The sequence below is a fragment of the Cryptotermes secundus genome, unplaced genomic scaffold (genome assembly GCF_002891405.2).
Source record: "Cryptotermes secundus unplaced genomic scaffold, Csec_1.0 scaffold16, whole genome shotgun sequence".
In the NCBI taxonomy this organism is placed as follows: Eukaryota; Metazoa; Arthropoda; class Insecta; order Blattodea; family Kalotermitidae; genus Cryptotermes; species Cryptotermes secundus.
This window is the reverse complement of record NW_019718616.1, coordinates 1,547,319-1,569,680: the sequence shown is the minus strand read 5'-3', so window position 1 is coordinate 1,569,680 and position 22,362 is coordinate 1,547,319. Positions and strand designations below refer to the sequence as shown.

At 41.7% G+C, this 22,362-nt stretch overlaps 2 protein-coding genes across 2 annotated transcripts in view; one reads left to right on the top strand and one right to left on the bottom strand.

The window, feature by feature from the left end:
* The window catches only part of LOC111861385 (autophagy-related protein 16-1), a 616,691-nt gene that overhangs the window by 132,300 nt on the left and 462,029 nt on the right, over nucleotides 1-22,362 (top strand). The window lies entirely within an intron of this gene.
* LOC117282085 overlaps nucleotides 1-22,362 on the bottom strand; it is a 144,408-nt gene that overhangs the window by 48,011 nt on the left and 74,035 nt on the right. The window contains exon 3 of the mRNA XM_033750358.1: nucleotides 1,425-1,626. Within this exon, the coding sequence (XP_033606249.1) occupies nucleotides 1,425-1,626 (202 nt within the window). The remainder of the gene's footprint in view (nucleotides 1-1,424; nucleotides 1,627-22,362) is intronic.

Here is a 22,362-nt window from a genome sequence, read left to right as displayed (position 1 = left end):
AGATTTACTAATGTTTGTTCTGCTCGAACTACCTGAGATGTATCATAATGTAGAGCAGTTCATGTGGGCGTGGGTCAGAAAGTTTGTGATTGTACTTATGAGGGACTTTTGTACATATTTTACATTTGAGGTTCTTTTAATTTCTTCCGTAAGTTTATTGTTTTTTGATAAAACTTGAATGTAGAGGGAAGTGGACCGCCTCTGTGGTCTAGTGGTCAGAGTTCCTGGCTACAGATCCAGAGGGCCTGGGTTCGATTCCCGGTGCTACCAGATTTTCTGAAAAGTCGGTCTGGAACTGGGTCCACTCAGCCTCGTAAGATGGATTATTGAGGAGCTACTTGAATGGAAAAGTAGCGGATCCGGTCTAGAAAACCGAAATTGACGGCCGTGGAGATCAACACTTCATTCGGAGGCTTATTGCAGTAATAAGTGTATGCCACAGACATTCCTCTATTTGGCGGTTTGATGTGTGGTAGAAATTCGAGTTAAATTATGGCCGTTGCAGATCGCTACAGAGAAATGCCTAACTCCAGATTACACTGATATGTCTTGCTTAGGTGCATTCCGTCAGATTTTGGTACGTACTGTGTAAAAATCGCTGAACAGTTGACTCAAGAACTTAATGACATATTAATGACATTGAAGGTACCCTCATGAGGCCGAGAATGTCTGGTTCTTATGAATAGTAAACATAGGAAGTAAAATGGGCAGAATGCCAGAGTTGTATCGAGTATGGAAGAAAACAGGACGGTACGTCAGCAATCACCATGCTTGGTTTATTTTTATTTAAAAAGAAAGAAAGAAAATAAAAAAGGATTTGTGGTCACAGCGACCTCTCATGTCTAGATGCGGAGTTCTGCTTAATGAAAAAGGACTGGTTCATAATGAGCCATTATCAGGCTCTTCTAGAATTAACGTTGTCAGTGTTTGGATCACAACCATTTTGCATCTCGTATAAGTCGTTCGGGCCGATTACATTGGTCGCGCGGTGTAAGGCATGAACTGTCTTCCCCCGCTCGAACACTGGCGTCGTGGGCTCGAATCCCACACGAGGCATGGATGTTTGTTTACGTTTATTCTTTGTGTTGTTTTGTGTGTAGGTAGCTGCCTTGCAACGGGCTTCCAAAGAGTCCTACCGACTGTGTATAGGATTAAGAAAGTGAAAAAGCGGCCAAGGTCCAAAGGGCTATATAGCCATAGAGAGAGAGAGAGATAAGGCGTTCCGCGGTGTTCAGACTTTAGCGTTGAGTCGCGTGGTAGTTGTGGCTGCGCCATAGCGGGTAATACTGTACCTCTTTCACGCAGCTCCGAACTCAGGTCACACACAACCGCCTGCATATGTTCGCAATCGGAAGTAAGAATTCCAGACATTCCAAAACAGCATCCGTTTGTAATGTGTGGTTTGCATTACAATCTAAGCTTACCTGCATGGGAATTCTCGCTCGCCAAGACACAGCTCGAGACAATCTTGTCGTGAAGCAGCTACGTGTTGCTTTCTAGAGAAGCCGGACAATTGATAGGCTTGCACTCGGTCGAAACACCACGCCCGTTCGCATGGCTTCACGCCCAGACAAGTCTTCTGTGCGTAGATTGTGAACACTGGGAACTGCGACCTGGTCAGCGCTCCTGTAAGGCACCGCAAGACAAATGTTTTGATAAATTGATGACTATTTCACACATGTCAAGATGAACTTTATACTTTGAGATATGCTTTTGGACGAACAACAACACGCGTTTTAGTCGAACCAGTTCGTTAAATCTCGGCCAGGACATCGACCGTCATGGTTTTCCTCAGGTCCTCAATTAAAATGGGATAAACAAACAAAAAATCCGTGATTTTAGTCCGCAAGCGAGCTATACCGACCGAGCGACTGTCGCTTGTCGGCGAAGTTTAGTGTCAACTTTTGCGGATAGAGGGCGTTGGCTTGGTCAGCGCAACGAATCCCCACAGCCGTTAATTTGTTTCTTTTTTTTTTCTTTTTTCAAAATGTCGGGATAGGACCTCAAATTAAGCCAAGATTGCTTCTTTCATATCATTTCAAATTCTTTATTCACAGATAATATATAACTATATAACTAGACGCTGTATAGCCTCATCTACTGACGGTTTCGTTAAACAAACCGTAATAAATATGCTGGATTAGAGATTATCAGATGTAGATTGTAGACTGTGTATAACTTGAATTATACACCAGCAAATTTAGGGGTACAAAGTTGAAGATAAATTATATCTGGGGGTACTCGAACAAAGAAGATTGAATACCACTGGTTTATAGGAACCGGGATGGCACAGTCGGTATAGCGACTGGCTACGGGCTGGGCGAACGAGGGTTCGGAGTTCGAGTCCCGGAAGGGTCAAGAATTTTTTCTTCTCCACGTAGTGCAGACCGGCTCTGGGTCCCACCCAGCCTCCTGTCCAGTGGGTACCGGGGCTAAAGCGGCGGGGCCTTGAAGCTGACCACACCTCCAACTAGCGCCGAGGTCAAGCAAATGTGGAACTATTCTNACTGGCTACGGGCTGGGCGAACGAGGGTTCGGAGTTCGAGTCCCGGCACGGTCAAGAATTTTTTCTTCTCCACGTCGTGCAGACCGGCTCTGGGTCCCACCCAGCCTCCTGTCCAATGGGTACCGGGGCTAAAGCGGCGGGGCCTTGAAGCTGACCACACCTCCAACTAGCGCCGAGGTCAAGCAAATGTGGAACTATTCTTGCACTCCCCCATACTTCTTCATGGCGTAGTGCTTAATTAGTTAAGCACAAAGACAACTTTACCTTTTTACCACTGATTTATACTACCTTCATCGTCACTGTTAATAATTCGTACCCTCTACACATTGCGTTAAATTGTCTCATTTAATAAAGGTGGTGGTTGTTCACGGTTTTTTAAGTTTGTTGTTTAACGACGCTCTCAGTATGGAGACTGTAGTTGTAGAGCATCCATTTATGTATGTTATCTCTCTTTACTATGTACTGTTATGTTTATAATACGATGCAATTTTGATATTCAGACGTTTTCAGTCACTTGTGTGCGCTTGCAGATTACATTCCATTGCACATCCATATATTGAAATCATACTCAGTAATACCTGATTCATCCGCTTTTATGTTCAAAATATCTTCCAAGTGAGTGTTACCTTAGGCCTGACAGGAGAGACTGAAAGTTGACAGGATTCCAATTGTGGTTCTCTCAAAACAGAGGATTAATTGCAGGCCGATTATACACTAGTATCCAGTCTCGTGGAGCAGCTCTCCATCAGAAGCTTATAGGCGCTGAGCTGGTCAGGAAAGTTCTCTTTTGCGGAACTCGAGGGTTCTCAAGAGCCCATTGCGCCACGTGAATTCAGTCTATACTCTTCCCGTTCTTTTCAGGTTTTCTGACTAAAATTTAGTTTGCATTTTTCATCTCTCAGGTTCATAATAACATGCCCCGCCCGTTTCATCCTCGTTGACGCCATAACCGCAATAATATCTGAAGAATGTACAGGATGATTCTAAATTATTGTTGGGGTTTCCGTAGGGTGTAATTTCAAACGGGAAACAACAATATAAAACTGCTTACGGAATGTGAAAATGTAACCTGATTCTGCTGGTAATAAAACATGAGTTACAGTTACATATTCTATAAGCAGTTTTATTTTTTTTCCAGTCTGAAAATTATAGGCCACGGAAACTCCGACAATAATTCAGAATCACTCTGTATATTGTTCAGCTTAGTGTTCAGTACTTCCTGTCTCTTAGAAAGACTGTTCTCCTCAGCACTCCACAAACGCAGTCTGTATAATCTGATATGTGACGGCATATAGTCTGACGGAAGTTTACCGACGTTTCAGAATATAGTATTCTGTATAGTCGTCGCCATGAGACTCTAAAATCCACCCACAATCTGTGTTCTTACCTTATAACGAGAGACCAATTTTACACCAATATTAAACGACAGATACAATTAGACTTAATTCTGTTATTTACATTTTAAGTAGCAAGCGGGAAGGCAATGTTGTGAACTGAGTGAAATTGAAGCATTTATGGCCTTGATTTTTCGGTGAATGTAATTTTGCTTTGTGCCTATAGTCCCCAAATATCTGATTTCCATATTTTCGAAGGATTTATTTGGTGTCCTTTATTTTTTCTTTCCACGTAGACTTGGGACATGAGCATGAACTTAGTTCTGTCTGCATTTACTTTTTTAATGGATTATTATACTTCGCTGTCGGGATCTAGACTGTATAGCATCGAATAGTAAGGCGATCGATAAATTGGAAAGAATTTTTGGAAATTTCGTAATAGAAGCTGTTCTGCTCATATGCTTTAGAAGAAAGAACCCAGTACTACAGAAATAACTGGCATTATCACATCTTGAAAGTCGACTCTTCAAGACTGACTCACAAACTTGAGAATTGCCAACCAGACGGACGAAGAAATGTTCCACGACTGCGAAGACGATGGGATGATAGTCTCTGAGGCGGAACAGGCTAATAAAAGCCTACCTTGAAATGATGATGATGATGATCATCATAATCGCAGAAAATTTTAAAGGGATACAGTTTTACCCCACTCATCGACTCATGTTCTGCTCAATATAGCGTCTTTGTTTTTCTTTATCACGTTTATCTTTTCGCTACTCCGATCACAGTGGCCGCGCGGCCTAAGGCATGAACCGTCTTCGCCCTCTCGAACACTGGTATCGTGAATTCGAATCCTACTCGAGGCATGGGTGTCTGTGTGCGTGTATTGTGTGTGTTGTTCTGCGTGTAAGTAGCGGCCTTGCGACGGGCAGATCCTCCGTCCAAGGAGTCCTACCATCTGAGTATAGGATTAAGAAACTGAAAAAGTGTCCAAGGTCCAAAGGGCTGTAGAACCATAGAGAGAAAGAAATCTTTTCGTTACACCTATTAAAATCATCGGCATCATACCAGAAGTTAATGTGCCCAGTTCGTTTCCAATTTCTTCACTAATTCTCTCACTCATTTTGTGCATTCTGTAATGATCTTGCGGAGGACCTGAAGTTTGTTTTGCATACATTTGAGCGGAGCGATACGAGAGTTTAAGTTACGCACGAATGCGGGCTTCTTTTTGACGTTGCCTAAGGTAAAGTAATCCATCCATGAATTTCACGTGTCGATGTTTTAATACTTCAGATAATAGAACTCCGCAGTTTGTACACATGCACTGCCTTACTCGAAGTAGACTATTTAAAATTGCACGCACGGATCTGATGAATAGTATACCGAAAATATGTTGCTCTTTTAAAAGGTCATAGTAAAGTCGTTTGCTAAGAAAGTGTATCTTTTTGCTACATTAGAAGTGCCGAACGCGTTTTTTCTAACAAATTTGGAAAAGAAAACGGTTCCGTTATAATGCTGTTTTAGCACTGGCAACACAGCTACTGAGGTTACTTGGGATACATTAACACCGAAGAGAATTAAGTTTTCCAAATCTCATACCGTAGTTTAATTTGAAGTATTACAGTTATAACGAATTTTTAGGTGCTAAAATCAGAAAATATGTCTCGTATGTATTTCTTGAATATAAAGGACCCAGGATGGCGTAGTCGGTATAGCGACTGGCTACGGGCTGGACGTCCGAGGGGTCGGAGTTCGAGTCCTAGTAGGGTCAAGAATTTTCTCTTCTCCACGTCGTCCAGCCCGGCTCTGGCGCCCACCCAACCTCGTATCCGATGGATACTGGGGGCTCTTTCCCCGGGGGTAAAGCGGATTGGGTGTGAAGCTGACCACTCACATGCAGATAGTATCGAGGTCAAGAAAATATAGGTCTATAAATCTACTCCCCCTTACGTCTTCTTGGCGTAGTGCTTAATTAGTTAAACACATGGACTTTCCTATCTTTATGTCTTGAATGTAAAAAAAAATATATACGCTCCAAAAATTCGAAATTATTTTTAAACAAGCACCCGTTATGGCACAAACTACACACCAGAAGTCATCGTTATCTCAAAGAGAAAGTGAAGCTCTGGTGCAGTGTACCACGGAAATCATCTTTAAGTTGTGTATTGCAAATCTGTGTCTGCTATGTGTGAAGAGTGATTTGTACTGAGAACACGTACATTCCATAACACTTATTAGTCTTTCATGCTTGCATCACGCATTGTCACTAACACACAAATCTTTTCTATTTTGTTTTCGCAGACTCAGAAATTTAAAATTTGCCTTCAAGTATTCCAAGTTAGTTTTTGGCACCTGCAGTGCATTTGAGTCATTAAATATTTCTTACAACACTGCAGTAGAGGAAGCATCACCACTGCCAAATTCATTTATCACAGAACAAAGTATTTCAAGGTTGTCTGCATAATACACGGTGACATTCAGCCACGGTTGGGGCTTGGGGGTGCCTGGAGTTTTGTTTTAGAAGATCCCTTTTCGAGCTGACTACTTCACAAAGGTTTTCTTTTTATTAGCCAGTTACTTGAGCATATGCTACATATGTATGTATCAGTTTACGGTAGCTCACTGAAATTCCTTATGCTGCTTTTTTCTTATACGGCGTCTGTAACTGAGAAGAGCAGATTGTCAGATTTCACACTGTCTGCCCATAGAGCCTGCATACCTTCAGTGGAAGCACATGCCATGGAGTTAGAGAAGAGGGGATTTCTCTGGTACAGTTGGATCGTTTTGGAAACCCCATTCACAATATTTGCAATCATCTTTCCTCTTGCATCGGTTGTTTCGTCTTCATTTTCACATAACACTCAGATTTTGCTCAGTGTTTCTTCACATCATATAAGTAGATAATTTTTCCTTAAAGCTGACTTGCCTGGAGTATCTGTCTGAATGTACTTTAGAATGAAAGTCTTTTTTTCTTCTTCAAATGGCTTGTTTTCGCACACAAATTATTTGCATAGATAATGTCGCAAAACCGGCAAATTTGGAAGATCCCGAAGAAGAACATATAGCAGAAAAACTCGCCAATCAGAAATTGTATACCCGGACGATCTTTTAAGCCTATAACGGTGGCAGTATGGTGTCTTTCTCTTAAATGTTGTGTAACTTTAAAACGCTTTTATGCGAGAGTCGATTTTCCACATGCATTTTCCACATAACTGTACTATCAGAAGTGAACACATCCTTGAGTTTACAAACATTCTGATTTGAACGTAAGCTGGCACTAGATTTCACGTTTCCCATTCGTGTTGACTAATCTCTCCTGCTTCGCCGCATTTTAATTGGGTAACTCAAGTTCTGTAAACAAGCTCCGTGAAGTTCCCTAGCGGGCAATACTTTGTACGTAATAACAGTGGTTGTAATTGCTCTCCTGATTGGCTATAAGAAACGCAGGTAGGTAATTCCCCGCGTGTGAACAAGTGCAGCTTATGCTCTTGTTACACTTACATTACCGGATCCTCGAGCGGAGAATCCGTAAGTCAAAGAAAGAATGGTACTTGCCGGGCATACACGTATATGGTTTATCTCGATGTCCTGATAACAGTCTGTGTAGACTTATACCCATTTATCCATCCTGTTAGACTTATATCATTAAGTTTAATTTATATATCCCAAAATATTTGCATAAAAATGTTGAAATACGTGTTTTTAGGAAACCGTACTAAAGTGAACGTTACATTAGTTTTCATGACCTCAAACAGCTGCAATTAAGTAAGGTTGACAACTCACCGCCATCTGTCAGCCGATTACTTATAAAATGTGGGAGCCTCGACGGCCTGTTACAAGGATAGCTTTGCCTTCGTACCTTTAAAATAAGGACATTGCTTTGTTGCCAGAAGCACATAAATGTAGAAATCTCGAGTGTCTAAAGTCTGACTGTTCCAAATGTTTTTTTTTCTTAATGCAGTGTCTGTTATATGACTGTATTACTTAATTCTTACATTACTTTATGTCTGTGTGTATTGTGTGTTTTACCATAACAACTCACACTTCGAGAAGAGATCCCCCAGTTTCTCAGACGGCCTATTGATAATTGCGTTTTCACCTCTCACTTCCTTCTCCCATACAATATTAGTGAAACGAGTGGAGTTGGACGAGCGTCAAGAGGAGTATAGTGAGAAGATCTGAAAAATAATAAAAATAAAGGGGAACTACTACGTATCAGAAATGGGGTTTGCATTAATCTGTTCTTTAGTTTCATAGCTGGGGAAAGGAAGATGAGTTACAGAATCATTTTTTTAGCGCCTGAAATAACTGAACTAACGAAGACACTTCGTAATCTGGGTTAGAGGAGTTCAATTGAAACTTAATTAATTTAAATGTGAGATTTAATTTCCACAGTGTTACAGAGTCATTCATCTGTAATCTGTCAAGACGACAGGTCCACAGTCTCTTCCAAAACAGTTCCTCCACTTGATGCGATCTAGAGCTTTCTCCTTCAAATGAAAATATCCTCTTCTGTCCCCAAGGTCATCCAGCATCTTCTTACGTCTTCTTCCTCGTCTTCTGGTCACTTCTACCCGCCCCTCTATCTTTCCTTCAATAACTTCTTTTAGAAGGCATTTACCGCGTAAGATATGACCAATCCAATTAGCCTTCCGTTTTTCGTTTTCTTATTTCGTGAGTATTACACATATACGATTTAAAGGTCTGTGCCATTCTTGGGGATTGTTAAACAGTGCCGTTCCTGTCTGCATTGGTATGTAAATGGAACCCAAACCTCACGCTTGTGTGGCGCATGGTGTTCTCATGATGTACATTTGTTTTAGTGTCTGTCTATGCTTACTCATACACGTAGTATTGTTTAATATAGTAACATAGTATTACAATCGTGAATAAAAAGTCTTGAGCTTACATTATTCTGTTCAAAAATATAAGTATAGCAAGTTTAATGGACAGGAACGTAAATGAGAATGTTGCACAGCACCTCAATTCTAAGGTAGGCCGGCCACCGGCATGCGTCAAGACATGTACCAGTCAAGACACGATGTGTGCTACATAACGCAAAGAAAGGAGTACAGTTGAAACGAATGAGATTATGAAAACTGCCGCACACTGGTCTGAGTCATGATGCTGACGTCAGCTTCATGCTGAATCACGAATGAAACAAGACTGCGTCTTTTGTCTCATGTCTTGTTGCTTTTATTGACGCAGTTGATGTGCGTCCGCCCTGAGTCATAGAACTTGAAGTGTATAATACCTGATGTACTGTCCTATAACACAACGAGGCATTTATTAAGCATACCAAGCATTTCTAAATACAGACAGAGGGCGACGCATAACTATATTGCTAACCTCTTTACATAATGCTAAACAGTTTAATTTAGAAGACCATAAACTTATGTGTAGAGATTCAAGATTTTGACTTCAATGAAAATTTTTGCCCAGAATGCGAAGGCAGTAGATTCCTCCACCTATGTGGTTCAAATGTCACAGACTAAATACATTTATCGAGATTCGTACCGACATTCGAAGGGCAAGAGAATCCAGAGCGTGAGACAAGTGATAGAAAACAAAGAGCCCTCATATGTTGAGGGAAGAGACGGACCTTGATATAGGGCAGCCCACTGTATTACATTTAGGGTCGTTAACTCCCCTTCCGAAATATGTAAATACATGCATGAACATGGCGCGATTTGCATTTCTACTGCTTGGATTACCTGATGTGTGGAAATTCACTCATACATAACTGTTTTACATAAATAATGGCAGGAGTTTTATTCCAGCGCCGTGAAGGAGGGCAGTGATTGATTAGACGCAGAGTCGTTCCCACGAGGAATGGTTCTCATTCTCTCACTAGTCGCATCCACCGTGGCGTTGTGCCACAACACGTACGCTTCGTGATCGAGCCCAACCGGAAATTGGCCACCTTATGACGGAATGTGCCACAATTCTTGTTTCCCACTTTGCCTGTTACATATAGATTGTTATGGGACAGCCATGTCGGATGGAATTCGTATCTCATCTTGACATTGTGCTTGAAACGATTGCAATGACGGAATGGTCTAGGGAAATGATAGCGCACATGGACTTATATTCAGGAAATATGATTTTGACTCTCAACCACAGCACCGGCTATCCTGACTGGGAACTTCCTCAGTTCGGGCAAGTTCTAGGATAGGACATTCAGATGCAACATACTTCTTAACGTCCTTACCGACTTGAAGCCAAAATCACTTTTTACATCCCAGCTGATGCTAATAATCTCTTCCATTGGAACAGCGGATTAATAACTCAAAACACCATGTGGTAAATATTGCATGTATGTGCTTGTATTGATTCCAGTTTTGACTGTTATTATTGAAAATAAATATTTGCGGAGTCTGGAAGGGCTTATTTTGTAGTTTTATGTTACACCGAGATACAAGGGTTGTGGCTGTTCAGAATGAGAATGAAATGAAAATTTCTCTAAACTTCTTATATAAAAATTATAACATGTGAGGTTAGAATTAATCAAGGAGTTACCTGTATGACTCGTAAGGCCTACTTTTGTACTGCACCGAATTCTAGTCCTACAAATTTGTATTCGTGTTGGCATTTCTAGGTAACAGAAACTTATAATGTAAGACTGAAATTCGTTTTACCCCATGAGCTCTCGTACTTGCGTAGAGTGGCATAAGTAAAATTTGTAATATTTGCAACTGTAAATATGTTACACATTATTAATATTATTATTAGTTGATATCTTAGAGTTTTCTGTGTTCCTTTTCTTCTCTTGCAGTAAAAATTGTCCGCGTAGATGCGCTTCGGCTGCTAATGTTTTTTACAGCGATGTTAACATATTTGGAGCTAAAATTTTGTTTTTAATCTAATTTTATAATTTATATTTCTTAATTATTAATTATTAAAATATTCATCGTATTCAAGATGAATGCATATGTATATACAATACTTCTTCTGACGGCATCATGGTTGGTGTGATTGAACTAATTGAATGGTTACTTTTAAAATAATACACGTTACCATACTTTGTGGTAGAGGCCTTGTGACGAGCTGATCACCCGCCCAAGGAGTCCTACCGAATGTGTAAGATCTAGAAAAACCGAAGTGAACGGAGAAGTTCATGGAGGTAGGCCTAGGCCCACTGGGGCTGTGCTTTTAATTGCCTTTTGGCTGTTCAGTAAGCACATAAACAAAGAAAGAATTGGACTCAATTGGTTTACTCCATCAGTCGGCTTTCAGCATTGAGCTGATCTTAGCCAAGTATCTGACCTCGTCCCTCATACCACGCTTCGCCCTAAGCTTAGTGCTCTTGCACTCTCTGGTGGCTATTTGGCTTGTTCCCCAGTTACCTAATCAACAAGCAATATCAGGCCAGTGTTTCTGGAATTCTTTCATCGCCTTTCGAAGTTCTTTCCGGTGTTTCCCCAAGGATTTGTTCTGGGACCTCCTCTTTTTAGTGTGTTTATTAATGACCTATATGATGAAATGAACCGCTCTAGGTATAAATTTTGCTGGTGATATCAAATTTTACCGTACCTTTGCTCCCCTAAAGATTGCAGTCTGCTACAATTTGATATTCTACCAGTTTGGTGCATTTATGACTATATGAAATTCAAAATTAGTAAAACGAAGGTTACATTCTTATCAAGAAACATGAACACACTGGTGCAAGACCGTTAACTACGACTTCATTTCAGATTTAATACGACATAACCTCAAAATTTCGGAACGCAGCCATGTTTATAATTGTTAATTTTTGGTACCTTAACTACAGTGCCATATTTTTCGAATATCATTATGCATAATCTCAAGACCTCTAGATTAATGTTGTTGGTGTCGCTCTCATCTCCCAAGTTCGTTCGACAGTTAAGTTATTACTTATTATAGGATGTAAAAAAAATACGACGTGGGGATGCCCTCTTACTTACTTACTTACTTACTCCTGGAGCTGAGCCCTTCTGGAGGAGCCGCCAATTCTGCAGCTACTCAAGAATTTCCCAGCATTTTATGGAACCAGAAGGTTCATTACCGTGTTCACAAGAGCCCTCCACTGGTCCCTATCCTGAGCCAGATTTATCCAATCCATATCATCCCATCCTATCTCTAATCTCTATCCCTCTAATCGCATCAGTAACGTCTGGACGTGTATTCGGGAGGTGCTCGATTTGAATCTCTGTACGGACGCCGTATGTCATGATTGAGAGTTTTCTGCGGTTTTTCTCAGTGTTTCCAGGCAGATGCCGGAGTGGTACCGTTAAGCCACGACCACTTGCTTCCCAATCCTTCCCTCTCGTCCGACACCGTATAGCCTGAGATACTGACAGCATCCTAAAATGAACGACAGAAATAGATTTGGATGATAGTCCTGCTTTGTGCGACTATGTGACGTCGTGAAAGAGTCGATAGTCTCCCTTTTTTTACCCGAATCTTAACCACGTTAAGATATAGCTTACTACAAAGAAACGATTAGTTGTTAAAATAATGTCGTGACCGTTACGTGGTGAGTGGTGAAATGCTCTGTGGTAAGATTACACCTCGTGATGGTGATCCTGTCGTTGAAATAACTGGATGCGTTTCTGATGTGTATAGCCTAGAGCGAGTAAATTTTTCCTCGATTCAACTCCTGTGTACTGTGAAGCTCATCCTAAGACACCCCGTCTGTGATCATATATCCCTGTTACGACTATATTTAAGACGAGGGACTTCGATACGTTCGAATGCCTAGACAGATTTATCTGTCGTATACATTTCTTTCCTTTATAACATTCGTTAAACGTTTACCCAGTCAAGAATTAGTGAACGAATCTCTGGCCGATGAAGAGACATGTGTGTGTAGGCTTGTTTCAAGAGCATAAGAGCTTTTTGGGACCAGTAGATTTTGTAGCATTTCTCAGATATATCGTTTTTCTCTTCAAAAGGTTCCTTGTTTACTTGCTCATAACACGACCCTTTTCCAACGGAAATAATTGTGAACTGAATGTTAACCGATGCTCCGTGTGTTCATCAGTGTAACGGGCACAGTTTGCATGGAACGCTCAGATTTTGTATCACATATTTAATTTCCTTTTTCATAACTCCATCGTAATTAGAATATTAACCATTAGAAAATACATCCGGGGTAGCGCAGTCGATATAGCGACTGGCTATGGGTTGGACGACTGAAGGTCGGAGTTCGAGTCCCGGTAGGGTCAAGAATTTTCTCTTCTCCAAATCGTCCAGACCGGCTCTGAGGTCCACCCAAAATCATACCCGATGGGAACCGGGAGCGCTTTCCTCGGGGGTAAAGCGGCCTAGGCTTGAAGCTGACCACTCACCTCCATCTATTGCCGAGATCAAGAAAATGTGAATCTATGCATCCGCTCCCCCATACGCCTTCGTGGCGTAGTTCTTAATTTGTTGAGCACAGGCACAACTGTACCGTACCTTTTACTATCATAAAATACACGGCAATCTTTCTGTACCTCGTATTCGTGTTTCCACCGTTCTTTCATGGGAGGCTTACCCCTCTTGAACGTTTCTCTTCTTTACAGTCTACTTGTTTTTCTTCTTTTATTGCCTCTGTTTATTTAATCTTTTTCTAGAGCTCTGCATTGTTGTGTAAAAGCGGTGATGTTTGCGTAAAGTGATTTAGTCGGTGTAAGGAAGTTTGCTCTACCACTCAAACTTCAAGACTTACTGCCATTGACCAACAAGAACAAGTAAAAATGGAAAGTTATTGATATGTGAAATATGGCCCTTCGCGGTCTAGAGCTCGAGGTCCGTTAGGTTATGGTTTGTTGTACGCCCGCGGTTGGGCGCCCGTTCGTCCTGTTATGTTATTGGCAAGGCAGGCCCAGCCAAGTGAAGCCAGAACATCGGCAATTGGAGCTATTGTGCCTTCCGGTTTTGAATATCTTTTCACAAGTTGAGAGTATGACTCGCATTTGAACCAGCCAGAAAGAGGAGAAGAAGTAATGTTCTTGTTGTATGTTTATTTTAACGTGAGACGAAATGGCTTTATGGGTAGACAAGTCGGTTCCAGTTTAAAAAGATCGTATTGTCTTGATTGCTTATGGCTGTCGTAAACAGTTTTCATTTCCGTGCACATCAGTATATATTATTTTTTTATTTACAAAGACGCCTATAAAAGCTACATCACGCGTTGTCTGGTCACATGCAGATTGTTTCGTGGCAGTTTGTTGCTCGAGCTCACAGTCCCCGCACGAGCACTATAGCCTTATATATATACACACACTAAGAAGTGTTTAGTGGTTGGAAGCAATGAATATCATTCATCCAAGCATATGCACCCGTCTATTCCGGTTTTATGACTAAATGTTTCATAACACCGTGATTCGACAAACTCAATCTCACTTTCTCAAGCAATCATGCCTAATCATGTCTAGTCAAGTTTCATCTTTGGAGCATAGCGATAATTTTCAGTTTCATGATCATTTTTACAGACGATAGGACTCCTTTGACGGGTGATCAGCTCGTCGCAAGGCCTCTAGATAAACACAGGACAACACAAACACAGAATGAACGCAAACACGCACCAAACATCCATGCCTTGTGTGGGATTAGGACTCACGATCCCGGCTTTCGAGCGAGCGCATGCCTTAGACAGCTCGGCTACCGTGATCGGCAGCTTGTTTTATGGAGGAGAGAAGTTAATGGAGAAATTACATCTAGCTGTTACGAAATATATTGGTCATAGTTCATAATTGTAACGACATGCTTTCATTTAATTTAGCATTTTTGGGGGCTGTCAGGTTAATGTATTGTCCGGCGGGAATTTATTCCCACTCACCAACATGGCGAGCATTTGTGAAGGGATTCAATTTCAATAGTTAACAATCTACGTTTAGGAATGCTGTAAACAGGATTAAGCTAATTAGGTCATCTTGAGAGAAAAGAGAGAAGGAAATTTGATAGTCGACTGGAAAAGTAAACCAGGTTCAACGTGCATAACAGTTTCATTGATTAATTATTTACTCTCCTTAGTAGGGCCGCGCCATAGCTCAAGCGGTTAGTAGCTGGCTTCCCACCGAGGTGGCCCGGGTTCGATCCCGGGTCTGGTCAAGTGGGATTTGTTGTGGACAAAGTGGCGCTGGGGCAGGTTTTCTCCGAGTACTTCGGTTTCCCCTGCCAATCTCCATTCCACCAATTGCTCCACGATCACCCTCACCTATCATCTGGGGCTGGTACAATAGGCCAGAAGTGGCCGCAGTACAAGGGACTTAGTCCCACCCCACTAGTAATAAAAAATACTCTCCTTAGTAATTCATTTATACATACATACTGGCAAAATTAAAAATGCACGTACCAGAATACGTAAGGATCTGTGCAGGATAATTTATGAGTGGTGGAAACACATTCTTAGCCTACTTTCCTTAGTTTGAAAAAGAAAGTAGGCAACGAATCCTATCAGATACCACTGCCTTCACGCCCCGTAAGTTCAGCAGTTTCATCAGTAGATTTTGTTAGGTGAGTCTGTTGTTGGGAACCCTGCATGGAAAGGTAAAGTGACTGTTGTGAGTAGTGGATGGTTCTTATTCCATGTGACCTCAAGAAATGACCATGCCATCTTATTGGCAACAAGGATTTCCATTCGCTCTTCAATTTGTATATCCATTAGATTCCCCGTAGAAGAATACCTGTGTTATAGAAATGCATGTCAATATTTATAAAAAATATTTTGCTCTTCTGTAGGCACGAAACATGAATTTGAAATAAGCAACTTATTTAATCTGGAGTTGTTCAAGGATCCCTTGTATGTAGGATTTTAAACTAATACTAGTAGAAAGGATTTTGGACATTTTCGTAACAAGCTTATTTTTTACGGTTAGAAGTTGTTAGATCCATGCCCAACCTCCAAGCTGGAGGACCATCCCTTGTCGGCTTTCCGCGATTGCTTATTCAATATATTCGCAGCTTTTCTCAACACCTGGAGGGCGTCTCCTCCATCGGCAACCTGAGGACGCGGCATACCGTGGTGACAGGATATTGGTGGGAAAACCGGAAGGAAGACCAAGGCGTAGGTGGGTGGACAATATTAAAATGGATCTCAGAGAGATATGGTGGGATGGTGTGGATTCGACTGATCTGGCTCAGGATAGAGACCGTTGGTGGGTTCTTGTGAACAAGGTAGTGAACCTTCGGGTTCCATAAAATGCTGGGAAGTTCTAGAGTAGCTGCCCAATTGGCATCTTCTGAGGAAGGGCTCAGCTCGATGAGTGAGTGACTAGTAGAAGGGGGCGAATCATCGTGATTCTAATGTGCATGTATGTCTGTATCCTCCTCTGTACATTTAGTATGTAAATATATGGAATTAACGTCTCTCCACTTCGTGCTAGTAAACCAACATTGAGGTGAGTAATGGGTGTGCTGTTTTAAAAATCGGTTACGTGATGATTGGGAGGTGCATGTGCAATCTAATTGAATCGGGTGCATATATCTTTGCCTAGCGATAGTCTTCTGTCATTATGACTGACGCTTGAATACTTAAAGACTAGTTGATTTGCTTATCGTGAGAAACCACATATGTATAAAGCGAAGAACGTATTATGTTCCCCGGAGTAATGACATATCTGCGTGTTATGTGCAACCCTTATAAGGAGGTCGGGAGTCTTATGCTGACATTGATGTATTCTGCGGCAAGTATGTTGATTTTTATGCTGTGCTACGTGAGAAGAAATAAACGCAAGGGTCGGCCTTCTTTCACTAGGCGTTAAACAGGCGGTGTTACTAGACTGAAGGGTAAATCCGTTTATGACAGTGACTCTGTCTCACCTGTTTAATGCAGTTAGCAGTGCAGCTTATTTCCTGTTTATTGAGTTTTCTTTTATTACTAGTGGGGTGGGACTAAGTCCCTTGTACTGCGACCACTTCTGGCCTATTGTACCAGCCCCAGATGATAGGTGAGGGTACTCAGAGAAAACTCGCCCTAGCGCCACTTTGTTCACCACAAATCCCACTTGACCAGACCCCGGGATCGAACCCGGGCTGCTCCGGTGGGGAGCCAGCGACTAACCGCTTGAGCTATGGCACGGCCGTTTATTGAGTTACTTTAGGTCGCCGGATGAACTCTGTTTGTGCTCATATAGTTCACGTTAAATATTTGTTTCGGAAGGGCTTATTTTGTCTCATTTTAAACATGGTACATGAGCAGAGCCGATGCATAGATAGTGTGTTGGAGCGTCCCTAACAAGAACAAGGGGTTCGGTCATTCGTTTTGTAGGCTTAATTTTTAAGTGCTAAGAAGTACGATGAGGAGTTTCATAATTCGGACTCTTCACAAAATATTATATGAACAAATCAGTGAATGCGATATTGGTTGGATGTGTATTACGACTGACGCTATGTAGTGCCGATACTGAAAGAGCCATGAAATAATTCAACTAAAAAGTACTACACGTAGGTAAGATCAGAAATACATGCAGTATTTTAGTAAAAAAAACAAACGGAAAATTAAATGGCTCCTAAAGGAACAGGTGAGTCGAGATAGCGCAGTCGGTATAGCGACTAGATACTAGCTGGATGACTGAGCGGTCTCAGTTCGAGTCCCGGTGGGTCCAGAATTTTCACTTCTCCATATCGTCCAGACCGTCTCTGGGGTCAACCCAACCTCCTATTCAATTGGTACTGGGAGCTCGTTCACCGGGGGCAAAACAGCCGGGGCGTGAAGCTGACCGCTCACCCCCAACTAGTGCCGAGGTCAAGAAAACGTGGGTCTATATATCCACACCTCTGTACGCCTTCATGGCGCAGTACTTAGTTAAGTACAGGGACAACGTTATACTTCTTAACTAAAGAAACAGGATGAGAGTGTATAAACTGATTCCTCTGGTACGGGGTAGGGGTCAGTGATGACGTCTTGTGAATACGGAAATGAACCCTTGGATTCTATAAATGGTAGGGAATTTTTTGACCAGCTGGGCGATAATTAGCTTATTTTGATTGACGCTTCTTTTCGAATTCACTGTCAGTATGTACTATGTATGTATATAAGCTCTGCATGTGTCATACATGTGTATACACTGTATAAAATGTTTCTGACGGATATAGATCTCAATTGAACATGGCCGCGCCATAGCTCAAGCTGTTAGTCGGTGGCTTCCCACCGCGGATGCCCGGGTTCGATCCCGGGTCTGGTCAAGTGGGATTTGTGGTGGAAAAAGTGGCGCTGGGGCAGGTTTTCTCAGAGTACTTCGGTTTCCCCTGCCAATCTTCATTCCACCAATTGCTCCACAATCACCCTCACCTATCATCTGGGGCTGGTACAATAAGCCAGAAGTGGCCGCAATACAAGGGACTTAGTCCCACCCCACTAGCAATAAAGAATAGAGCTGAAATTACGCATTACGAAAGAAAAGCGCGGAACAAAGACAAATACCTAATGCATGAAATATAAACAAACAAAAATATATTATTTACCTTTGTCATATAGTGTTCCATCATCAGTTATGTTCACTATGAAATCATCTGTCGATTTTAAAGGAAACAGGAAAATGTTAAATTCCTATTCTGAAGTATCTTAATGTATGTACTCGTATGATATGGTTGGACTGTAAATCCTATAGGTTTTCGTTCCATTGGTTCTGTTGGGTAAGTGCACTCTGAGTAGTCACGGTATGGTCGTGTCATAGCTCAGGCGGTTAGTCGCCAACTTGCCACCGCGGCGGCCCGGGTTCGAGCCCAGCCCAGGTCAAGACATTTGGGATTTTTGGTGGACTACGTGGCACTGGGGCACGTTTTATCCTAGTACTACGGCTCAATCTGCCAATTCTCAATCCACCGACTGCTCCACATTCATCATCTATCATCCGGGGCTGGTACAATAGGTCAAATAGTGATCGACGTGCCAAATGGACTCAGCCTGACTCCACTCCAAGAAACTAAAGAAAGAAAATTAAGTATTGGGGTTAATAGTTCTGATATTTGTCTCACCCGTATGGGGAATTTAAAATAGCAGAATCCTTTTCGGTTTAAAGCGGCGACGTGTGCAGCCTGATTTGCTGGGAACGTGACTGAGGCCCAGTCTGAGGCCTTAGAGTCTCGCCAGCAGCATTGGTACTCGTAAATCTTTCGTGGTGGCCTCAAGACGGCTTTGGATTCTGGTTTCACGTGTGGCAGGTACCAGTAATACATAACATGATGAACATTATTCCTTACCGCGAATATCGTTTGGATTCGTAAGGATGTATATTCAGGGTCATAGGTTAAACAGGTCGGTAGTGAAGCTAACCGCAGATGCTTATATTATAAGTATTATGTTTAGGAGGGCAGAATATAAACCGGTTTGCTGAAGTCATAGAAATGTGTGGTTATTGTCGGAGAGATGTTCTGTGCTTGTAATGATGCATATTGAGTGTTGAGTGAAAAAATACGCAGTTTTCTATGAGTAATGAACTCCCTGCAGGCCGTGCCATAGCTCAGGTGGTTAGTCGTCGGCTTCCCACTGCGGCGGCCCGGGTTCGAGCCCAGCCTAGGTCAGGTAATGTGGGATTTGTGGTGAATAAAGTGGAATTTGGGTAGGTTTTCTCCGAGTACTTCGGTTTCCCCTGGTTTCTCCTGCCAATTCTCATTCCACCGGTAGTTCCTCATTCATCATCTGTCATCCGGCGCTGGTACAATAGGCCAGTTAGAGGCCGACATACCAAGCGGACTCAGTCTTACCCCACCACAAGAAACTTAAGACCCCCCTGAAGCTCTTGTTCATGATACACACGTTCCATATCTTGTGGCCTCAATTTCTTTGCGAACGTTTTCGTAACAAGCGAATTGTTTTGTGTCTAAATCGTGGACACATTTATGTGCCAGTATTAAAAAAATAATTCAGTTTATTAAAGAAGAAGATCAGCTTACAAGCTATTATTCATATTACATGCATTTCTCTGGGTCTCCTAAACGTGTTTGAAATTCGCCTTTTCTTGAGATTACGAATGGTACAGACTAGTTGAACATAGTTTTTACTTTTACTTAATTCATTGTTGAGTATGAATAGATGAGGGATTCAGGCCTCAAAATAAAATATTTTAAGTTACTATAAGCACCGGTAGCGAAATTTTGTTGAGGTGACTTGATTATTGATTTTGTTTTCCTGTGACTGGATGCAACAGTCGCTAATAGAAATGTCGATGTTCATTGCAAATAATGTTAAAGTCATATTTCTTAGATTAAGCATGTGAAATGTAGCAAGTTGGACCTCTCATAAGAGACAGTCTTACTCCATGTCCCACTGGCCCGGTGGTTATCTCCTGGTAAGGGCCCATTCTCAGAGTTACGTAGCTGAGACAGGGCTCGTTAGCCATGGCAGGCAACCTGTCTGAAGGACGGTAACCTGTCCTCCAAGACTGGATCTTTTTAACAGACCGATAACCTGCTCAAGTAAAAGAAAGAAACAGACAAAGAAAACAGAGGTATTCATAGCTCTGGAAGATGCTTCATATATGAGGGCGGAACAGTCTAACAAGCTCAACCCTTGGACGCGATGATTAAGCATGCGCAGTACAATGAGAATTTGCGCGAACGTAGTGACTTTGCAATCCGAGAAGTGTACAGCCTGAACTCTTCGAAATCCGGAACGGTTTGTTACGACCCCTGCATGTTTGCGTGTGCCTGAGTTCTGTATACGCAGACGCTCTGTGATGGGACGAATTTCTCTACTTTACTCAGCTGTACATGAAATCAAATTTGATAGATTTTTTCTAATAAGTTCGACATCGTATAACTAATTTGCACGTAACATGAAATATGAACCTGTTTGAGGTCTACAAGTTATTTGAGTTTTTTGAGCGTGATATATACTTAGCGAAATATAAGGGAACGTAATATAAAACACGCGGTGTTGTATACTGTACTGTCATATAATAATGTATGTAGCTTCTGCACCAGTAGGTTTGTGTCTGGAGTATGTGACCATCAAAAAGAAGGAGCTTATTTTGTAAATGTTTGTATTCTGTACGTATTGTCACGTGATTGAGCGTGACTGTACACGGAGTTTGGATTGGTAATCGGATTTATTAGACACTCCAGCACACAACTCGTGACTATACTTTACAGACCACTCTCAAACAGAGACAATTTTCTCAGTGATAGTCTTCACTGCATTGCTTGGTAACATCTCCCTACAATGGACGTTCCTCCTCTTTCGGGCTCACGTCATCACAGGCTGGCGGCCATCTCACACCAACCTGCTATTCTTCTAAATGCCGTCTCAGGACTTTTACCCTCGACTTTATTCCGACTGATTGGTAATGGCAGCTGGTCCTTGTTATATAGATTCAGCACGGACCGAACAGAAAACACTGCTTCCAGCAGCTCTTCTTTTGTTGCGTGCTTGCCAGTAGTTGGAATCCGGTATTAATGACGAAGTTCAGTGGTCAGTCTTGCTTGAAGAATTTTGGTGAGCAGTGTCATCTTGTAGTCTCCATATTGGTCTGGGGAATTTAAGTTATTGCTAAAATGTCCCTTAAATTGCAGTCTTCTGGGTTATGACAGCATTTAATCTTGTAGGTGATTACCAGCGTTTCGGATGAATCTGATACCTGCTTCTTCAAGTTTTAATGATGAATGGAAGCAGATTCCTCTGAAAAATTGATAAACATGTTCGGAACTACGAAATGTCATATCCCAGAATACGGCAGTATAAATTTTGACCTACGTGAGAAGTTGAGATTTCAAGAATTTCGTGGGCCAGAGTACTAAGTCGCTCTTTCAGAAGGTGGAAAAATCCTTGATTCGGATTTTAGTGTTCACTGAGCAAGAGATATTAGATCGATCCCCTTTTTTTAGATATCAACGCATACGCGTTTGTTCTGTATTGGTACTTGTTTAAGGATTTAGAATTACGAGTAAGACACATAGTTGATATACTTCCAGAGAGAATCTGTGTGTTTTTGCATTGTTTACTGTTCGACGACTGTGGGTATATATGTAGGGTTTTCAATTACGACAGTTTATTATTGCTGTTAAGGGAGTTGCACTGTAAGGAAATGAGACAGATTCGAGGTAAGACTGTGTTTACCTCTATTGGAAATCGTCCAGGTTGAACGAGTTGAACGGTCACATTACGTCGTGTCTTACAGTTAGTTCCTAAAAAAAGTGGACACAGTGATGTGCCTTGTTTATTTTCTTAGTTGTAGTGTATAATGCTTTTCCGTTGCAAGTGTTATCCGACTTTCTGAATCTGAATGACGCTCTGATTAATGTTCTTGGTAAAAAGTGAGAACCAGTTTCAGGTTTCCTCTTTTTCGGACTGAAGAATTTGTGCGGTCTAAACAGTGTGCTGTAGGAGCACGAACCCAATTCTCTGACCAGGAAAGTGGAATAACCCAATGCAGTTTATTACATGTATGCAGATTTGATATAATTCATTATGGCAGATTTCTGGCGGAAAACTTAGAAGAATTTGTATCCTGAACATTTCACTCATCGAGATATACATACGTGCCGAAGTATGCAGAAGGTTTTTATTTTCATTGTGTTTTTGGAGAGAGAATCTATGTTACAGACTTCATTGAGCCCCCTGTTTACAGAAACTGG